At 43.7% G+C, this 23,055-nt stretch overlaps 1 gene segment (V, D, J or C); it reads left to right on the top strand.

The window, feature by feature from the left end:
- LOC144753568 (T cell receptor delta constant-like) overlaps positions 1-23,055 on the top strand; it is a 147,164-nt gene that overhangs the window by 81,236 nt on the left and 42,873 nt on the right. The window contains 1 exon segment of the C gene segment in view: positions 5,195-5,473. Within this exon segment, the coding sequence occupies positions 5,195-5,473 (279 nt within the window).

Genomic DNA, 23,055 nt, shown 5'->3' with positions numbered 1-23,055 from the left:
ACTGTGAAATTGACCAATGACAAATTGGTACATTTCACTGATGAATTCTCAATTTCAGAAACTGTGTTTCGGCAAATTTGTACAAATTTCTCTGCTATCCTTTGGAGGTTAGAAGTGCATTTTTAAAAAACATCTGAAAGAAGTTGGAGGGTAAACAAAATTAATGATGGAGGATCTTCTAACATTCCCCTCGAAATAGTGGAAGTATCTCTCCTTAAAAGTTTTAAAATATTTCAGTTCAACAAATTCAACCAGAAACACATAGATTATGTCAGTTGGGAGCACTATGGGTAGCTAAATGTGCAAGCTTGTAAAACATTATTATCTGTTTTCATAATCAGTTTTCACTACTGTCTATAATTTCATCCTTACAATAAGTATAAGAACCTGTGTGTATCATTGGGCAGTGATGAGGAATGTGAAGCCATTTTAGTAGAGGGAAATAGCACTGTGTGAGGCGGCACAGACTCCACACTTATCTTTGGACCTGGAACTTCTCTCTCAGTGGAGCCAAGTAAGTTTAGGGTAGCTTTCTGATTCTAAAGAGAAAGCACTGAACATTTTAAGTATCTTTTACAAACCCAAACTATTGCAGAAGTTTCTATAAGTCAGATTTTAAGGTAGAAATATTTTCATGCTTTTTTATTGAATATAACAGAAACATATTTTTAAGTGAATACAGATATATCTTAATTTTTAAACAAAAAACTTTTAATTTAAGATATACTTTCTGGTTAATAATTCAAATAAATGAAAACACTATGGTTGAAAAATGTGTGGAAACTCTATAATTGGTGAATATTTAGATAACTGATTAGTTTGCAAAGTTTGAAATGTTTAGATCCTTTTCCCTGTCTTCTAGTACTCATACTTCATATTCTTAATTATGTTAAAAGTTCACACCTTGGCAACAGACAAAAAATGTAATTCCACAAGAAAAATCCAGATCTTCTCTCATTTTGTGTTCCATAAAATATTTTGGCATGAGTAGTGCAATCGTATTGTATTTTATTGCATATTTTGGTAACAAATATATCTTAATACACAATCATCTATATCACCTATATTGTAGGTACATCGGGCCCTACCCATCATGTTTTCTTGCATATCTCAGTTCATTTGCATTAACTTCTAACTGAGGTTTGATATGGTCATGGTTTTTACTGATCGCTTTTCAGTTTCGAATTGATCTTTCTAAGAAGTGCACAGGGTAAAGAAAACGAAATATAAGTTAAAAATAAATACACATAAGCATTCTACGCAGCACATGTATTGAAATGAATAGTAAGAAATTGAAAATGACTAAAAATAAATAATTTAAACAACATTCTTAGAAGTCAGGATTAAGGACTGAAGCAACAGTACAATAATCAAGAGAATGAACAGAATAAGGGTATCATAGCTAGTGTAGCAGAGCGTCAGAGTATCTAAGTGTCTATGTAAATTAATAGCTCCTGCAGAGATCATATGAGAGGTGTCCAATAATAAGAGCAAATTGTGGGTTGTTGGTCACTGTACTTGTTTAGTCTGACTCTATAAAGGCAACTCTAATATTGAAGGGGGGTTTAATATAGAGGTCTATCATACTTGAGACAGAGCAGTAGTTACTCAAGACCCGTCTCAAAAGGGCATAAAGTTACAAGAGACTTCAAAGCATGAACTACCCTTTGATAATAACTGGGATTGTTTTAAATGCACTTCACAGGATTTCACGGTTTACACACAAACTGTATTCACAACGTTCTTAATTGAGTAGCAGACTAGTCAATCTGTTTATTCTGCCTATTGATTCCTCAGTAGCACTTAAAATATTAAATGACTTTTAATCACAGTCTCCCTCCATGTGAAAGATAAACACTTCATTAAAAAACAAAAAAATATTACATTTTAATAAAGGATGACTTAGATAATTTATAAACATAATTCTGGAGAGAGAGAAGATCCAAACTCTCTTTCTCAAGACCCCATCTTTATGCAATCTGTTTACACATTTTGCATACAATTTCTGATATGTGTTTCATTAATTCTTTTTTATTTTGGTGTTTGATTTTGCCTTTAAATTCTGTATTTATCTTGTTACGTTTGCTACGCTTCAAATACAGAGGTTCAATCCCAGGCTTTGTCCTTTGATAAATTACTGCTTATTTTTTAACATAGAATTGGTGTTTACAAGCTCCTCTCACTTTGTAGTCAGAGGAAGAATATTAAACTGAATTATGTAACAATCTTTCTGGGGTGCAGTGAGTGGAAAGGAAAGACTGTTGTATGTTATTTTTTGTAACACACAACAAAATGCAAATGACTGTCCACATTCAGCAGCTACAAAAGCAAAAATTAGGAACATTGTTTTGTAATTCTGAAGTGAGGTGGAAGCAGAGATGTTATTAGGATCAAAACAAAGCAAGACAATTTACTTAGTGATGCACAAATGATAAATATTCACTGAAACCCGATTTCCACACACTATCATTTCAGTGCAATAAAGTTTTAGCAGTTAGAGTCCATTTCAATGGAAAATGTGCTACCTGTAATTGATAGTGCACTACCACATGATGCTTTAGTTACATTTAAAAATCACCTGCTTCATGTCCATTAAAACTAGGTGGGTTGTAAAACCTTGTTGTTATAAAAATTGAGTTGTGGTCCTTAAAAGTCTGCTAAGTACTTGGTGAAGTCAATGTAGTGAATTTGACATCTTTGTTATCCACTATGTCACTTGACACAGTGAGGATAAGCTAATTTAACAACTATGGCACTCCTGATTCACAGAGACTTGCATTCATGCTTCAAATGCCTGCAGGTTTCAATTGTTAATTAAGTGATCAGTCCTTGATCACAGGTTCCTAATTGGCACATAATGGAGTGTCAGCTTTGTTAAGTACATTGATGTCTGAACCAATAGGCTTTCTGCATATTGCCAAGGCCTTTGGAATTGATCCTTGCATCCACCTGGAACCCATTGATAGATTAATTCGGATGTATGACATTACAACGCATGCTTTTACAACGCGGTTTTTACAACGCATACCATTACAACGCATAGTGCTTTGGGGCGCTGGATAGTGAATAGTTTAATTTACTATTCCAACTCCAGTCCTCGTGGATAGTAGGGAAGGTGTTGGATAGTACATTAAACCTATTCCCTATCCTAGAGCGCCCCCCAGCGCAATGCGTTGTAATGGTTTGCGTTGTAAAAGTTGCGTCGTAAAGGCACTTCGTGGTAAAAGTTGCGTTGTAAAGGATGTTTCCCGATTGATGAGTATGTAGTAAGGAATTCAGAAATTGAAGCACATTCTATTGGTGTGGTTGTGTAGTCTCTGCATTGTGTTGATGCTTTCTTGGGTAGCTCCTTGTTAATTAAGTTTTAATAGTAAAGTTGTTGCATAACCAGGTCTCCTGTCAACTTTTTCAATTGCTTCAAAGAGCGAGAAGATTTTCTATGTAGACACAATGGAAAATGTACATATTTTACCACAGAGCTGATATACTGAATGAACGGGAGCTCAAAGTCGACAAGAACTACACACAGGAGCGTAAAGGCGAAAAGAAATACATACAGGTTCCTTCCCGTGATTTGCCCTACCATCGCTGGGTGCCACTGTTGGGATAGCTCTGTAGTTCTAGACCTTATCCTGGCTTGTAGGTCACTCAGACATAGGGTCTTGCACACATTTTGTTTCTCCTTCAGTGAACGTGTAGACAAGCCTTTAAAGGCAAAGGGAAAGGTTAGTACTGGCTTAAGGGTGCTGTTATATATACAAAGCTGTGTATACTTTGGAAAAAACGAGCTGTCACCTTTCAGAGTTAGGTAGCTGTCCAATCGATTCAAACAGAAAAAGGGATGGGGAATGGAGAGTACAGTCTTGAGATGTGTATTAGGTCCACACATCCCATAAGACCCATTTCCAAACTCCTGTTGCTGCATAGGTATTCCTGGCACTGTTCACAAGGACAGACGAGACTCAAGGGGGCCCGCCTGTTCAGGGTTTAAGGTGTGCTAGTTCTAGGTAGGCTTTGCGCAATGTACATTATAAGCCAAATGCTATACTATGAAGAACAAGCTGTGGTGGGAAAGTATACTATCTTGGGAGGAAGACATGAGATCAGGGTCTGCTCCTGCTCGGGAGCAGAAAAAGACAAATTAATGTAATGGCATATCAATGCCATTTTATTTATTTGCTACTGCACCGGCTCGCACTGTGTGAGTGAGGGGCTGAGTCCTGCAAATGCAGGATTACAGCATTGGACTACACTGCACATGACGGATTGGCCGATCCCCCCCAACCCCCCATAGTATTTAAAAAAAAATAACAGCCTTACCATTTCTACAAAAACTAACGCAGTGATATAGCTGCTGTGTTTCCTAGGTTCATGCATGATGTGCTGCTGTAGTCCAGGTTTTTTTACTTGAATTCTGGGACTTGTAGCAATGTTTTATAATGGAATAAACAAGAGTAAAAGTGCTTAAACTCAAGGAAAAACCTGGACAGGATCAGCACATGACTCATGGCCCTGGGAAACTTGGCAGGTTGCACACAAAACTCAGATGAAAGAGAATGACCCTCGATTTGAAAGACTGGTCGAATTTCTCACTATGCCCTACAGGCTTCTCACTCCTATTATATATATCACCAGCTGCGACCAACCAGCAGTCACCCCAAAGACAGGTCAGAGGGCAGTAGGAACCCTCAGATAGGGGTGGAGGTACACTTTGCGTGCCCCCCCCCAACCTCTGCATCCCAGAATAACAGAATACAGAACTATTTTACAGAATCACAGAACGTATAGAACACCCACCTGTGAACCAATGACTCAAGTTCACTTTAGAGGGAAGATACCAGTCAGACAGAACACACAATATGAGTGCAGGGTGAACCAGTTCACGATGTCACGAGGAATTTTTGACTCAACAAACCACGCAGATCCCAGAATTGTAGCACAAATATAGAACTTCAGATTCTTCTGTGGTTTAATAAAATACAATGGTCTCATTAAAGTAGGGCAGGCTCCAAGATGCACAGAAGAAACACATATCAGCCATATGTTACTAATTAACAATCTTTCGAATGCAATGAATGATATTTAGTACAATTAACTATATTCCAGTCTTCAACTCTGGAAGGTGCCTTTGTAGAAGGTAGTTATGCAAGCCATGTTAATAAGGGTTCATTTCTTTGTGGTTTTTTTTCCAAAGAGCTCCAAGTAAATTTGCAGCCGTCTGTCTTCGTGCTGAGATCGGATGAGGCAGCCGCTTGCCTGGTGAAGGACTTCTACCCTAAACAAGCCCAGATTTTCATGAATTCCACCAGCGGCAGAAACACTGGGCTTGAGACTGCAGCCCCCATCCTGACCAGCAGTGGCAAATACAGCGCTGTTTATGTAGATGAATTCCCAGTCACAGAGCACGTACGCTGTACAGTGCGTCACGAAGGGGCCGTGGTGGTGGATAAAGAAGCCTTGGCAACACCAGAAGGTAGAGTACTTTCTTCTGTGTCTGTAGCCTCCGCCTTCAAAAAAGCCTTAATACCAGAATTAATAATATTGTGTTATATCTATTGGCAAATAACCACTGAAGACAAGACAGTTGCTTTATGATAGCTCCCACTCAACACATATAGCACTGTTACACAGGCCCTGATCACTAGTAGACTGTAGGAAGGCACTCTACGTCAGCATATCCGCACATTTCACCAAGAGATTCCAAGTTATCCAAAACACAAAAGCCAGGCTCTTGGTCAATCTCCCATCCCGCACACACATCTCAAAGACTTCCACTGGCTCCCAGTTCACAAGCACGCAATCTTCAGGCTCCCCACACAAACATTCAAAGCTTTGCCCAATCAAGGTCCTGCATACCTGAACAGCCGTATCAATTTCCACACCCCTACCCGAATTCTCAGCTCTGCCAGCCTCTAGCTCGCTCACATCCTTAGCTGTGGAAGGGCCAGTGAGCAAACACTCTCGTACCTGACCCCAAAGCCTGCAGCGACCTTCCCTTACACATCACAGCTGCCAGCCCAGTCCGTGATTTCTGCAAAAAGTAGAAAACCTAGCTCTTATTATATAGGCCCCAGCAAGCATATTACACCATCCTTCTTCAGATGTAGGATACCCTCCTGAGTGATATTCACACTGTACAACTAAGCATAACGTAACATAACATTCATGACTAAACAAATATGCTATAATTACTACTGTGATATAAGCGCGTTATTATGTAACTGCTATGACACAGGCAACTTTTTTGTCTCACCATGGCCACACAAATTGAACTGGCTTATAGGGCGATCTGGCAGAGCCAGAAGGGTTGGTCTGACAGGTCAGTGTGGAGGCCTGTTTCTGGCTGTTTGAGTCCCTTTTTTTTGGTCTAGTGAATCCGTTTTTACTGTTGGTTTCCTTGATAATTCCACAAACATTGCCTGCACTAAGCACAAATTCAAGAGTCCTACTATATCGTGCAAAAAGCCTATATTGCATGCCTTTATCGGTTCAATACTGCCCTCATTTGTAAATGTGTGCAACTTTTTTAGCTGTGTGATTTGCTAATGTAGGCTCACCCTTGTTTGGCAAGAAGAAATATTCCTCACACGTCACATCTGTAGTAAATATTCTGGTAATGATACTTGTGCAAAAACATAGATTGTATCAATTCCAAATGCAACAAGGACTTGAAAAGGGAAAGTCATCACATGTTTTATATTTATTTTAAAGACAATTTGGGGAAAAATATAGGGGCATTTTAGCAAGAACCTTGTTAAAGTTATCACCGCTGCTGCTAAAACGGCGATAATGGGCTTGCTAATTGCGTTATAGAATTCCAATAGAAGCCTAGGTTAGATGTGCAGGACATCTAACCTGGGCTTCGATTGGAATTCTATAACACATATTAGCAAGCCCATTATCACCGTTTGAGCGGCAGTTTCCTGCCACTAAAACTGTGATAATTTTAACGAGGTTCTTGCTAATATGCCCCATAGTAACTGCTTTTTTAAAGACATTGCACTCTAATGGCATTGACTGTCATGAGTTAGTCCTAGAGCTAGTGCAAACCTTTTGAAAAATATGTGAACATTTGTAGAATTGTCCTTTAAATTAATGTGAGGAAAAACGCTAAAGTCCAGCCAGAAAACTTGTATATCTACATATGAAACAGCAAAATGCGAATTGCTATTTCTGAATTAATGCTACAAGTAACAGGGATCACTGACATAATATCGAGGGACATAATATAGACTGTCAAAAATATCATTGACAAAATATCGACAGACAGAATATCGAGTAAAAAACTATCGTTTACAAAAATATAGTTATTACAAATTATCGACTTTATTAAAAACAATGTTAAATTAAATTAATATTAAAAATTAATTACTAAAATATACTTAAAAATACTTAAATTAACTTATAATAATTAAATAATTAATGAAAGTTATAATTAAAAAAAATTACAATCATATTTGTTAAAATATATATATATAGTAACATAATATAATTAAATAATATCCAATATTAATACCGTACGATAGCAGAAGTGTAAAAATTACTATTCCCACTCCAAATAGTGCAACAGTAGGGAAAGCGTTGGATAGCGTAGGGGTTAAAATTACTATTCGCACTCCAGTGGGTGCAACAGTAGGGAAAGCGTTGGATAGCGTATGTCTAAAAATTACTATTCCCACTCCAGTCGGTGCAACAGTAGGGAAAACGTTGGATAGCGTAGGGGTAAAAATTACTATTCCAACTCCAAAGAGTGCAACAGTAGGGAAAACGTTGGATAGCATAGGGGTTAAAATTACTATTCCCACTCCAAAGAGTGCAACAGTAGGGTAAGCGTTGGATAGCGTAGGGGTAAAAATTACTATTCCCACTCCAGTGAGTGCAACAGTAGGGAAAGCGTTGGATAGCGTAGGGGTAAAAATTACTATTCCCACTCCAGTGAGTGCAACAGTAGGGAAAGCGTTGGATAGCGTAGAGGTAAAAATTACTATTCCCACTCCAGTGGGTGCAACAGTGGTGAAAGCGTTGGATAGCGTAGGGGTAAAAATTACTATTCCCACTCCAGTGGGTACAACAGTAGAGAAAGCATTGGATAGCGTAGGGGTAAAAATTACTATTCCCACTCCAGTGGGTTCAACAGTAGGGAAAGTATTGGATAGCGTAGGGGTAAAAATTACTATTTCCACTCCAGTGGGTGCAACAGTAGGGAAAGCGTTGGATAGCGTAGAGGTCAAAATTACTATTCCCATTCCAAAGAGTGCAACAGTAGGGAAAGCGTTGGATAGCGTAGGTCTAAAAATTACTATTCCCACTCCAGTGGGTGCAACAGTAGGGAAAACATTGGATAGCGTAGGGGTAAAAATTACTATTCCAACTCCAAAGAGTGCAACAGTAGGGAAAACGTTGGATAGCGTAGGGGTAAAAGTTACTATTCCCACTCCAGTGGGTGCAACAGTAGGGAAAGCGTTGGATAGCGTAGGGGTAAAAATTACTATTCCCACACGAGTGGGTGCAACAGTAGGGAAACCGTTGGATAGCATAGGGGTTAAAATTACTATTCCCACTCCAAAGAGTGCAACAGTAGGGTAAGCGTTGGATAGCGTAGGGGTAAAAATTACTATTCCCACTCAAGTGAGTGCAACAGTAGGGAAAGCGTTGGATAGCGTAGGGGTAAAAGTTACTATTCCCACACGAGTGGGTGCAACAGTAGGGAAACCGTTGGATAGCGTAGGGGTAAAAATTACTATTCCCACTCCAGTGGGTGCAACAGTAGGGAAAGCGTTGGATAGCGTAGGGGTAAAAATTACTATTCCCGCTCCAGTGAGTGCAACAGTAGGGAAAGCGTTGGATAGCGTAGGGGTAAAAATTACTATTCCCACTCCAGTGGGTGCAACAGTAGGGAAAGCGTTGGATAGCGTAGGGGTAAAAGTTACTATTCCCACTCCAGTGGGTGCAACAGTAGGGAAAGCGTTGGATAGCGTAGGGGTAAAAATTACTATTCCCACTCCAGTGGGTGTAACAGTGGTGAAAGCGTTAGATAGCAAAGGGGTAAAAATTACTATTCCCACTCCAGTGGGTGCAACAGTAGAGAAAGCGTTGGATAGCGTAGGGGTAAAAATTACTATTCCCACTCCAGTGGGTTCAACAGTAGGGAAAGCATTGGATAACGTAGGGGTAAAAATTACTATTTCCACTCCAGTGGGTGCAACCATAGGGAAAGCGTTGGATAGCGTAGGGGTAAAAATTACTATTCCCACTCCAAAGAGTGCAACAGTAGGGAAAGCGTTGGATAGCGTAGGGGTAAAAATTACTCTTCCCACTCCAAAGAGTGCAACAGTAGGGAAAGCGTTGGATAGCGTAGGTCTAAAAATTACTATTCCCACTCCAGTGGGTGCAACAGTAGGGAAAACGTTGGATAGCGTAGGGGTAAAAATTACTATTCCAACTCCAAAGAGTGCAACAGTAGGGAAAACGTTGGATAGCATAGGGGTTAAAATTACTATTCCCACTCCAAAGAGTGCAACAGTAGGGAAAGCATTGGATAGCGTAGGGGTAAAAATTACTATTCCCACTCCAGTGAGTGCAACAGTAGGGAAAGCGTTGGATAGCGTAGGGGTAAAATTTACTATTCCTGCACCAGTGGGTGCAACAGTAGGGAAACCGTTGGATAGCGTAGGGGTAAAAATTACTATTTCCACTCCAGTGGGTGCAACAGTAGGGAAAGCGTTGGATAGCGTAGGGGTAAAAATTACTATTCCCGCTCCAGTGAGTGCAACAGTAGGGAAAGCGTTGTAGCGTAGGGGTAAAAATTACTATTCCCACTCCAGTGAGTGCAACAGTAGGGAAAGCGTTGGATCGCGTAGAGGTAAAAATTACTATTCCCACTCCAGTGGGTGCAACAGTGGTGAAAGCGTTGGATAGCGTAGGGGTAAAAAAAATTACTAATCCCACTCCAGTGGGTGCAACAGTAGAGAAAGCGTTGGATAGCGTAGGGGTAAAAATTACTATTCCCACTCCAGTGGGTTCAACAGTAGGGAAAGTGTTGGATAGCGTAGGGGTAAAAATTACTATTTCCACTCCAGTGGGTGCAACAGTAGGGAAAGCGTTGGATAGCGTAGGGGTCAGAATTACTATTCCCACTCCAAAGAGTGCAACAGTAGGGAAAGCGTTGGATAGCGTAGGTCTAAAAATTACTATTCCCACTCCAGTGGGTGCAACAGTAGGGAAAACGTTGGATAGCGTAGGGGTAAAAATTACTATTCCAACTCCAAAGAGTGCAACAGTAGGGAAAACGTTGGATAGCGTAGGGGTAAAAATTACTATTCCCACTCCAAAGAGTGCAACAGTAGGGAAAGCGTTGTATAGCGTAGGGGTAAAAATTACTATTCCCACTCAAGTGAGTGCAACAGTAGGGAAAGCGTTGGATAGCGTAGGGGTAAAAGTTACTATTCCCACTCCAGTGGGTGCAACAGTAGGGAAAGCGTTGGATAGCGTAGGGGTAAAAATTACTATTCCCACTCCAGTGGGTGCAACAGTAGGGAAAGCGTTGGATAGCGTAGGGGTAAAAATTACTATTCCCACTCCAGTGAGTGCAACAGTAGGGAAAGCGTTGGATAGCGTAAGGGTAAAATTACTATTCCCACTCCAGTGAGTGCAACAGTAGGGAAAGCATTGGATAGCGTAGAGGTAAAAATTACTATTCCCACTCCAGTGGGTGCAACAGTAGGGAAAGCGTTGGATAGCGTAGGGGTAAAAATTACTATTCCCACTCCAGTGGGTGCAACAGTAGGGAAAGCGTTGGATAGCGTAGGGGTAAAAATTACTATTCCCACTCCAGTGAGTGCAACAGTAGGGAAAGCGTTGGATAGCGTAGGGGTAAAAATTACTATTCCCACTCCAGTGGGTGCAACAGTAGGGAAAGCGTTGGATAGCGTAGGGGTAAAAATTACTATTCCCACTCCAGTGAGTGCAACAGTAGGGAAAGCGTTGGATAGCGTAAGGGTAAAATTACTATTCCCACTCCAGTGAGTGCAACAGTAGGGAAAGCATTGGATAGCGTAGAGGTAAAAATTACTATTCCCACTCCAGTGGGTGCAACAGTAGGGAAAGCGTTGGATAGCGTAGGGGTAAAAATTACTATTCCCACTCCAGTGGGTGCAACAGTAGGGAAAGCGTTGGATAGCGTAGGGGTAAAAATTACTATTCCCACTCCAGTGAGTGCAACAGTAGGGAAAGCGTTGGATAGCGTAGGGGTAAAAATTGCTATTCCCACTCCAGTGAGTGAAACAGTAGGGAAAGCATTGGATAGCGTAGAGGTAAAAATTACTATTCCCACTCCAGTGGGTGCAACAGTGGTGAAAGCGTTAGATAGCGTAGGGGTAAAAATTACTATTCCCACTCCAGTGGGTGCAACAGTAGAGAAAGCATTGGATAGCGTAGGGTTAAAATTACTATTCCCACTCCAGTGGGTTCAACAGTAGGGAAAGCATTGGATAACGTAGGGGTAAAAATTACTATTTCCACTCCAGTGGGTGCAACCGTAGGGAAAGCGTTGGATAGCGTAGGGGTAAAAATTACTATTCCCACTCCAAAGAGTGCAACAGTAGGGAAAGCGTTGGATAGCGTAGGGGTAAAAATTACTCTTCCCACTCCAAAGAGTGCAACAGTAGGGAAAGCGTTGGATAGCGTAGGTCTAAAAATTACTATTCCCACTCCAGTGGGTTCAACAGTAGGGAAAACGTTGGATAGCGTAGGGGTAAAAATTACTATTCCAACTCCAAAGAGTGCAACAGTAGGGAAAATGTTGGATAGCATAGGGGTTAAAATTATGATTCCCACTCCAAAGAGTGCAACAGTAGGGAAAGCATTGGATAGCGTAGGGGTAAAAATTACTATTCCCACTCCAGTGAGTGCAACAGTTGGGAAAGCGTTGGATAGCGTAGGGGTAAAATTTACTATTCCTACACCAGTGGGTGCAACAGTAGGGAAACCGTTGGATAGCGTAGGGGTAAAAATTACTATTCCCACTCCAGTGGGTGCAACAGTAGGGAAAGCGTTGGATAGCGTAGGGGTAAAAATTACTATTCCCACTCCAGTGAGTGCAACAGTAGGGAAAGCGCTTGATAGCGTAGGGGTAAAAATTACTATTCCCACTCCAGTGAGTGCAACAGTAGGGAAAGCGTTGGATAGCGTAGAGGTAAAAATTACTATTCCCACTCCAGTGGGTTCAACAGTAGGGAAAGCATTGGATAACGTAGGGGTAAAAATTACTATTTCCACTCCAGTGGGTGCAACCATAGGGAAAGCGTTGGATAGCGTAGGGGTAAAAATTACTATTCCCACTCCAAAGAGTGCAACAGTAGGGAAAGCGTTGGATAGCGTAGGGGTAAAAATTACTCTTCCCACTCCAAAGAGTGCAACAGTAGGGAAAGCGTTGGATAGCGTAGGTCTAAAAATTACTATTCCCACTCCAGTGGGTGCAACAGTAGGGAAAACGTTGGATAGCGTAGGGGTAAAAATTACTATTCCAACTCCAAAGAGTGCAACAGTAGGGAAAACGTTGGATAGCATAGGGGTTAAAATTACTATTCCCACTCCAAAGAGTGCAACAGTAGGGAAAGCATTGGATAGCGTAGGGGTAAAAATTACTATTCCCACTCCAGTGAGTGCAACAGTAGGGAAAGCGTTGGATAGCGTAGGGGTAAAATTTACTATTCCTGCACCAGTGGGTGCAACAGTAGGGAAACCGTTGGATAGCGTAGGGGTAAAAATTACTATTTCCACTCCAGTGGGTGCAACAGTAGGGAAAGCGTTGGATAGCGTAGGGGTAAAAATTACTATTCCCGCTCCAGTGAGTGCAACAGTAGGGAAAGCGTTGTAGCGTAGGGGTAAAAATTACTATTCCCACTCCAGTGAGTGCAACAGTAGGGAAAGCGTTGGATCGCGTAGAGGTAAAAATTACTATTCCCACTCCAGTGGGTGCAACAGTGGTGAAAGCGTTGGATAGCGTAGGGGTAAAAAAAATTACTAATCCCACTCCAGTGGGTGCAACAGTAGAGAAAGCGTTGGATAGCGTAGGGGTAAAAATTACTATTCCCACTCCAGTGGGTTCAACAGTAGGGAAAGTGTTGGATAGCGTAGGGGTAAAAATTACTATTTCCACTCCAGTGGGTGCAACAGTAGGGAAAGCGTTGGATAGCGTAGGGGTCAGAATTACTATTCCCACTCCAAAGAGTGCAACAGTAGGGAAAGCGTTGGATAGCGTAGGTCTAAAAATTACTATTCACACTCCAGTGGGTGCAACAGTAGGGAAAACGTTGGATAGCGTAGGGGTAAAAATTACTATTCCAACTCCAAAGAGTGCAACAGTAGGGAAAACGTTGGATAGCGTAGGGGTAAAAATTACTATTCCCACTCCAAAGAGTGCAACAGTAGGGAAAGCGTTGTATAGCGTAGGGGTAAAAATTACTATTCCCACTCAAGTGAGTGCAACAGTAGGGAAAGCGTTGGATAGCGTAGGGGTAAAAGTTACTATTCCCACTCCAGTGGGTGCAACAGTAGGGAAAGCGTTGGATAGCGTAGGGGTAAAAATTACTATTCCCACTCCAGTGGGTGCAACAGTAGGGAAAGCGTTGGATAGCGTAGGGGTAAAAATTACTATTCCCACTCCAGTGAGTGCAACAGTAGGGAAAGCGTTGGATAGCGTAAGGGTAAAATTACTATTCCCACTCCAGTGAGTGCAACAGTAGGGAAAGCATTGGATAGCGTAGAGGTAAAAATTACTATTCCCACTCCAGTGGGTGCAACAGTAGGGAAAGCGTTGGATAGCGTAGGGGTAAAAATTACTATTCCCACTCCAGTGGGTGCAACAGTAGGGAAAGCGTTGGATAGCGTAGGGGTAAAAATTACTATTCCCACTCCAGTGAGTGCAACAGTAGGGAAAGCGTTGGATAGCGTAGGGGTAAAAATTACTATTCCCACTCCAGTGGGTGCAACAGTAGGGAAAGCGTTGGATAGCGTAGGGGTAAAAATTACTATTCCCACTCCAGTGAGTGCAACAGTAGGGAAAGCGTTGGATAGCGTAAGGGTAAAATTACTATTCCCACTCCAGTGAGTGCAACAGTAGGGAAAGCATTGGATAGCGTAGAGGTAAAAATTACTATTCCCACTCCAGTGGGTGCAACAGTAGGGAAAGCGTTGGATAGCGTAGGGGTAAAAATTACTATTCCCACTCCAGTGGGTGCAACAGTAGGGAAAGCGTTGGATAGCGTAGGGGTAAAAATTACTATTCCCACTCCAGTGAGTGCAACAGTAGGGAAAGCGTTGGATAGCGTAGGGGTAAAAATTGCTATTCCCACTCCAGTGAGTGAAACAGTAGGGAAAGCATTGGATAGCGTAGAGGTAAAAATTACTATTCCCACTCCAGTGGGTGCAACAGTGGTGAAAGCGTTAGATAGCGTAGGGGTAAAAATTACTATTCCCACTCCAGTGGGTGCAACAGTAGAGAAAGCATTGGATAGCGTAGGGTTAAAATTACTATTCCCACTCCAGTGGGTTCAACAGTAGGGAAAGCATTGGATAACGTAGGGGTAAAAATTACTATTTCCACTCCAGTGGGTGCAACCGTAGGGAAAGCGTTGGATAGCGTAGGGGTAAAAATTACTATTCCCACTCCAAAGAGTGCAACAGTAGGGAAAGCGTTGGATAGCGTAGGGGTAAAAATTACTCTTCCCACTCCAAAGAGTGCAACAGTAGGGAAAGCGTTGGATAGCGTAGGTCTAAAAATTACTATTCCCACTCCAGTGGGTTCAACAGTAGGGAAAACGTTGGATAGCGTAGGGGTAAAAATTACTATTCCAACTCCAAAGAGTGCAACAGTAGGGAAAATGTTGGATAGCATAGGGGTTAAAATTATGATTCCCACTCCAAAGAGTGCAACAGTAGGGAAAGCATTGGATAGCGTAGGGGTAAAAATTACTATTCCCACTCCAGTGAGTGCAACAGTTGGGAAAGCGTTGGATAGCGTAGGGGTAAAATTTACTATTCCTACACCAGTGGGTCCAACAGTAGGGAAACCGTTGGATAGCGTAGGGGTAAAAATTACTATTCCCACTCCAGTGGGTGCAACAGTAGGGAAAGCGTTGGATAGCGTAGGGGTAAAAATTACTATTCCCACTCCAGTGAGTGCAACAGTAGGGAAAGCGCTTGATAGCGTAGGGGTAAAAATTACTATTCCCACTCCAGTGAGTGCAACAGTAGGGAAAGCGTTGGATAGCGTAGAGGTAAAAATTACTATTCCCACTCCAGTGGGTGCAACAGTGGTGAAAGCATTGGATAGCGTAGGGGTAAAAATTACTATTCCCACTTCAGTGGGTGCAACAGTAGAGAAAGCGTTGGATAGCGTAGGGGTAAAAATTACTATTCCCACTCCAGTGGGTTCAACAGTAGGGAAAGTGTTGGATAGCGTAGGGGTAAAAATTACTATTTCCACTCCAGTGGGTGCAATAGTAGGGAAAGCGTTGGATAGCGTAGGGATCAAAATTACTATTCCCACTCCAAAGAGTGCAACAGTAGGGAAAGCGTTGGATAGCGTAGGTCTAAAAATTACTATTCCCACTCCAGTGGGTGCAACAGAGGGGAAAACGTTGGATAGCGTAGGGGTAAAAATTACTATTCCAACTCCAAAGAGTGCAACAGTAGGGAAAACGTTGGATAGCGTAGGGGTAAAAATTACTATTCCCACTCCAAAGAGTGCAACAGTAGGGAAATCGTTGTATAGCGTAGGGGTACAAATTACTATTCCCACTCCAGTGAGTGCAACAGTAGGGAAAGCGTTGGATAGCGTAGGGGTAAAAGTTACTATTCCCACTCCAGTGGGTGCAACAGTAGGGAAAGCGTTGGATAGCGTAGGGGTAAAAATTACTATTCCCACTCCAGTGGGTGCAACAGTAGGGAAAGCGTTGGATAGCGTAGGGGTAAAAATTACTATTCCCACTCCAGTGAGTGCAACAGTAGGGAAAGCGTTGGATAGCGTAGGGGTAAAAATTACTATTCCCACTCCAGTGAGTGCAACAGTAGGGTAAGCATTGTTATGTGTTATGTTATGTTAAAATGCGTTTGTATAGCGCACGGCTACTCTAAAAGAGTGTCCCGGCGCTTTCCACAGTCAGCTACAGTGTAAAAACATAACATGAATAACAGATCCCAAAAGCAGGAAGAAAGAAAGATCCACCTAAACAGAAAGATTAAAAAGCCAAGTTTTCAGGTTCCTTCTAAATTGAAGCAGATTGGAAGTGCTGCGAAGTGCCAATGGAAGCGAGTTCCACAACTTGGAGGCCTTGAGGCTAAAAGAGCGCCCCCCCGTCCGGGCCTTCCTCACCCGTGGGACCACCACAGTAAAAAGGGATTCAGAACGCAGAGAGCGTGCAGGACGATAAAAGGCCAATCTCTTCTGCAAATATCCCGCACCTGACCCAAAGAGAGCTTTGTGTACCAGCGTCAGGGATTTAAACATAATCCGTTTCCGGATTGGCAACCAATGCAGCGTCTGCAGCAGCCCAGAAGCCCGTGTTCGTCTATGCAGACCAAAGATCGCACGGGCTGCGGAGTTCTGTGCCACCTGCAGGCGCTGGACCAGATAGTCCGGTAAGCCTAAAAAGAGGGCATTGGCATAATCCAGCCTGGATCCGATTAGCGCCTGCACTGTGATCCGTCTGTGCTCCGCAGATAGTAAAGGAAGAAACTTGCGGAGCATTTTTAGAACACCGAAGCAAGTGCCAGACAGGCCGAGGACATGCGCTCTCAGAGAGAGCTTGTTGTCAAGCCTAACACCGAGGTTCTTGGCGACCTGGGAGGACTGCGCCGGAGGGCACATTGCGGCCGGCCACCACTGCCGCCATTCGGGATCGATGTCACAGCCGAAGAATAAAACCTCTGACTTGCTGGAGTTGGCCTTCAGGCTATTACGCTGGAACCAGCCGAAGACCATATCCAGGCAGTCCCGAATTCTCTCCCCATCAAATGGCTGATCTTTGCCACAAGTGAAGAGGAGTTGCGTGTCGTCGGCGTAGGACACGATCTGGGCTCCACAGGCCTCCACCGCAGCCGCCAGAGGGGACATAAAGATGTTGAACAATGTCGGGCTCAACACAGATCCCTGTGGAACCCCAACTCCCAATGGCGGCATCTCGGCAGAGCTCTGGGAAACCCAGACCGTCTGGCGGCGGTCTTCCAGAAAAGATTTAAACCATCTGAACACCGTCCCTCTTAGGCCGATGTCATAAAGCCTGGCGAGAAGCGCTTCATGGGGGACGGTGTCGAAGGCCGCCGACAGGTCCAACATGACTAACATGGCCTTGCCACCCACATCCAAGGTCTCCCTGATGATCTCAGAGACCTCCACCAACGCTGTTTCCGTACTGAAATTCGGACGGAAACCGGATTGGGATGGATGGAGCAAATTGTTGGTTTCGAGAAAGCTCGACAAGACACCATGGACATGTTTCTCCGTGATCTTAGCCAAAGCCGGGAGAAGTGAAATTGGCCTATAATTGGCCAATACCTCGGCATCAAGACCAGGCTTTTTCAGGAGGGGGATCACCATCGCCCTTTTCCAGGTGCGAGGAACAATCCCCTCCCGCAAGGAGGCGTTGAGGATCGGGTTGACCAAGGGATCCACCACTGCCGCCATCCCCGCCAAGAATTTGGCGGGGCAGGGGTCCAGTGGTGAGCCAGATTTAAGGCTGGCCAGCAGAGTCCGAGACATGTCACTGGAGACAGGTGGAAAGTCAGCCAGTACTGCCGTGGACACGGGCGAAGTTCCAGGTCCTACCCCAGAGCCGCAGCCATCCTCCAACTAGCTCTCCGAGAAGGAGGCCTGAATTGCCTTAATCTTGTTGGTGAAAAAGGTGGCAAGATCACACGCCCACGCCTCAGGTGATACAGGCGGGGGTGAATAAGAGGTCGGGGACGTGAACTCCTTCACTATCGTGAAGATCTCCTTGCAGGAGTTCACCGATGCCTCAATCCTCCTAGCAAGATAGTCCCGCTTGGCGCCAAGGATATCCCGGTGATAGGCCTTCACCATAGACCTATAGGCGAGTTTAGCCTCCGCATCATACTGAAGGCGCCAAGCCCGCTCAGCAACCTTACAATGGCTGCGAGCCAGACGCAGCGCCTCGGTGTACCATGGCGCAGATTGCCGTATCGCGGTGGACCGGGGGGTTACCTTTGGGGCGAGAGTATCTAACCTCTCCGTCAACCATCGCTGCAGGGCCTCGGTGTCTCTTTCCGGGTCGCCCGAGAGAGAACACGGATGTTCCATGAGCGCCTGCTCCAACATGGCAGGCGTCACTCTGTGCAAAGCTCTTGAAGCAGCTCTGGGCACTGCGGGGGCACAGATACCAGATCGCCCGATTTCCAACACAGAAAACCCAATCAGCCAATGATCCGACCAGAGCACCGGCCGTGCAACGATGTCAACAATAGGCCTTTTTATATGCAGTATGGGGAGCGAAGTGTAGGCAGAAGGCCAGAAGTTAAAAACAAGGTAAGGTATAAACCCAATACAAACACAAAGGTAATGCAAACAAAAACGAGCAAAAGGTTAAAATTTCCACAGCGCTAGTCCAGCGCGCTTGCAGCAGTGTGGTAGGTGGTAGAGACCATTGGATAGCGTAGAGGTAAAAATTACTATTCCCACTCCAGTGGGTGCTACAGTGGTGAAAGCACTAGATAGTGTAGGGGTAAAAATTACTATTCCCACTCCAGTGGGTGCAACAGTAGAGAAAGCGTTGGATAGCGTAGGGGTAAAAATTACTATTCCCACTCCAGTGGGTTCAACAGTAGGGAAAGCATTGGATAACGTAGGGGTAAAAATTACTATTTCCACTCCAGTGGGTGCAACAGAAGGGAAAGCGTTGGATAGCGTAGGGGTAAAAATTACTATTCCCACTCCAAAGAGTGCAGCAGTAGGGAAAGCGTTGGATAGCGTAGGGGTAAAAATTACTATTCCCACTCCAGTGTGTGCAACAGTAGGGAAAGCGTTGGATAGCGTAGGGGTAAAAATTACTATTCCCACTCCAGTGAGTGCAACAGTAGGGAAAGCGTTGGATAGCGTAGGGGTAAATATTACTATTCCCACTCCAGTGAGTGAAACAGTAGGGAAAGCATTGGATAGCGTAGAGGTAAAAATTACTATTCCCACTCCAGTGGGTGCAACAGTGGTGAAAGCGTTAGATAGCGTAGGGGTAAAAATTACTATTCCCACTCCAGTGGGTGCAACAGTAGAGAAAGCGTTGGATAGCGTAGGGGTAAAAATTACTATTACCACTCCAGTGGGTTCAACAGTAGGGAAAGCAATGGATAACGTAGGGGTAAAAATTACTATTTCCACTCCAGTGGGTGCAACCATAGGGAAAGCGTTGGATAGCGTAGGGGTAAAAATTACTATTCCCACTCCAAAGAGTGCAACAGTAGGGAAAGCGTTGGATAGCGTAGGGGTAAAAATTACTCTTCCCACTCCAAAGAGTGCAACAGTAGGGAAAGCGTTGGATAGCGTAGGTCTAAAAATTACTATTCCCACTCCAGTGGGTGCAACAGTAGGGAAAACGTTGGATAGCGTAGGGGTAAAAATTACTATTCTAACTCCAAAGAGTGCAACAGTAGGGAAAACGTTGGATAGCATAGGGGTTAAAATTACTATTCCCACTCCAACGAGTGCAACAGTAGGGAAAGCATTGGATAGCGTAGGGGTAAAAATTACTATTCCCACTCCAGTGAGTGCAACAGTAGGGAAAGCGTTGGATAGCGTAGGGGTAAAATTTACTATTCCTACACCAGTGGGTGCAACAGTAGGGAAACCGTTGGATAGCGTAAGGGTAAAAATTACTATTCTCACTCCAGTGGGTGCAACAGTAGGGAAAGCGTTGGATAGCGTAGGGGTAAAAATTACTATTCCCACTCCAGTGAGTGCAACAGTAGGGAAAGCGCTGGATAGCGTAGGGGTAAAAATTACTATTCCCACTCCAGTGAGTGCAACAGTAGGGAAAGCGTTGGATAGCGTAGAGGTAAAAATTACTATTCCCACTCCAGTGGGTGCAACAGTGGTGAAAGCGTTGGATAGCGTAGGGGTAAAAATTACTATTCCCACTCCAGTGGGTGCAACAGTAGAGAAAGCGTTGGATAGCGTAGGGGTAAAAATTACTATTCCCACTCCAGTGGGTTCAACAGTAGGGAAAGTGTTGGATAGCGTAGGGGTAAAAAGTTACTATTTCCACTCCAGTGGGTGCAACAGTAGGGAAAGCGTTGGATAGCGTAGGGGTCAAAATTACTATTCCCACTCCAAAGAGTGCAACAGTAGGGAAAGCGTTGGATAGCGTAGGTCTAAAAATTACTATTCCCACTCCAGTGGGAGCAACAGTAGGGAAAACGTTGGATAGCGTAGGGGTAAAAATTACTATTCCAACTCCAAAGAGTGCAACAGTAGGGAAAACGTTGGATAGCGTAGGGGTAAAAATTTACTATTCCCACTCCAAAGAGTGCAACAGTAGGGAAAGCGTTGTATAGCGTAGGGGTAAAAATTACTATTCCCACTCAAGTGAGTGCAACAGTAGGGAAAGCGTTGGATAGCGTAGGGGTAAAAGTTACTATTCCCACTCCAGTGGGTGCAACAGTAGGGAAAGCGTTGGATAGCGTAGGGGTAAAAATTACTATTCCCACTCCAGTGGGTGCAACAGTAGGGAAAGCGTTGGATAGCGTAGGGGTAAAAATTACTATTCCCACTCCAGTGAGTGCAACAGTAGGGAAAGCGTTGGATAGCGTAGGGGTAAAAATTACTATTCCCACTCCAGTGAGTGCAACAGTAGGGAAAGCATTGGATAGCGTAGAGGTAAAAATTACTATTCCCACTCCAGTGGGTGCAACAGTAGGGAAAGCGTTGGATAGCGTAGGGGTAAAAATTACTATTCCCACTCCAGTGGGTGCAACAGTAGGGAAAGCGTTGGATAGCGTAGGGGTAAAAATTACTATTCCCACTCCAGTGAGTGCAACAGTAGGGAAAGCGTTGGATAGCGTAGGGGTAAAAATTACTATTCCCACTCCAGTGAGTGAAACGGTAGGGAAAGCATTGGATAGCGTAGAGATAAAAATTACTATTCCCACTCCAGTGGGTGCAACAGTGGTGAAAGCGTTAGATAGCGTAGGGGTAAAAATTACTATTCCCACTCCAGTGGGTGCAACAGTAGAGAAAGCGTTGGATAGCGTAGGGGTAAAAATTACTATTCCCACTCCAGTGGGTTCAACAGTAGGGAAAGCATTGGATAACGTAGGGGTAAAAATTACTATTTCCACTCCAGTGGGTGCAACCGTAGGGAAAGCGTTGGATAGCGTAGGGGTAAAAATTACTATTCCCACTCCAAAGAGTGCAACAGTAGGGAAAGCGTTGGATAGCGTAGGGGTAAAAATTACTCTTCCCACTCCAAAGAGTGCAACAGTAGGGAAAGCGTTGGATAGCGTAGGTCTAAAAATTACTATTCCCACTCCAGTGGGTGCAACAGTAGGGAAAACGTTGGATAGCGTAGGGGTAAAAATTACTATTCCAACTCCAAAGAGTGCAACAGTAGGGAAAATGTTGGATAGCATAGGGGTTAAAATTACGATTCCCACTCCAAAGAGTGCAACAGTAGGGAAAGCATTGGATAGCGTAGGGGTAAAAATTACAATTCCTACTCCAGTGAGTGCAACAGTTGGGAAAGCGTTGGATAGCGTAGGGGTAAAATTTACTATTCCTACACCAGTGGGTGCAACAGTAGGGAAACCGTTGGATAGCGTAGGGGTAAAAATTACTATTCCCACTCCAGTGGGTGCAACAGTAGGGAAAGCGTTGGATAGCGTAGGGGTAAAAATTACTATTCCCACTCCAGTGAGTGCAACAGTAGGGAAAGCGCTGGATAGCATAGGGGTAAAAATTACTATTCCCACTCCAGTGAGTGCAACAGTAGGGAAAGCGTTGGATAGCGTAGAGGTAAAAATTACTATTCCCACTCCAGTGGGTGCAACAGTGGTGAAAGCGTTGGATAGCGTAGGGGTAAAAATTACTATTCCCACTCCAGTGGGTGCAACAGTAGAGAAAGTGTTGGATAGCGTAGGGGTAAAAATTACTATTCCCACTCCAGTGGGTTCAACAGTAGGGAAAGTGTTGGATAGCGTAGGGGTAAAAATTACTATTTCCACTCCAGTGGGTGCAACAGTAGGGAAAGCGTTGGATAGCGTAGGGGTCAAAATTACTATTCCCACTCCAAAGAGTGCAACAGTAGGGAAAGCGTTGGATAGTGTAGGTCTAAAAATTACTATTCCCACTCCAGTGGGTGCAACAGTAGGGAAAACGTTGGATAGCGTAGGGGTAAAAATTACTATTCCAACTCCAAAGAGTGCAACAGTAGGGAAAACGTTGGATAGCGTAGGGGTAAAAATTACTATTCCCACTCCAAAGAGTGCAACAGTAGGGAAAGCGTTGTATAGCGTAGGGGTACAAATTACTATTCCCACTCCAGTGAGTGCAACAGTAGGGAAAGCGTTGGATAGCGTAGGGGTAAAAGTTACTATTCCCACTCCAGTGAGTGCAACAGTAGGGAAAGCGTTGGATAGCGTAGAGGTAAAAATTACTATTCCCACTCCAGTGGGTGCAACAGTGGTGAAAGCGTTGGATAGCATAGGGGTAAAAATTACTATTCCCACTCCAGTGGGTGCAACAGTAGAGAAAGTGTTGGATAGCGTAGGGGTAAAAATTACTATTCCCACTCCAGTGGGTTCAACAGTAGGGAAAGTGTTGGATAGCGTAGGGGTAAAAATTTCTATTTCCACTCTAGTGGGTGCAACAGTAGGGAAAGCGTTGGATAGCGTAGGGGTCAAAATTACTAATCCCACTCCAAAGAGTGCAACAGTAGGGAAAGCGTTGGATAGCGTAGGTCTAAAAATTACTATTCCCACTCCAGTGGGTGCAACAGTAGGGAAAACGTTGTATAGCGTAGGGGTACAAATTACTATTCCCACTCCAGTGAG

Source organism: Lissotriton helveticus, chromosome 5_1, assembly GCF_964261635.1.
Source record: "Lissotriton helveticus chromosome 5_1, aLisHel1.1, whole genome shotgun sequence".
Taxonomy (NCBI): domain Eukaryota; kingdom Metazoa; phylum Chordata; class Amphibia; order Caudata; family Salamandridae; genus Lissotriton; species Lissotriton helveticus.
The sequence above is the reverse complement of the archived record's forward strand: the minus strand, read 5'-3'. Positions and strand labels throughout refer to the sequence as shown.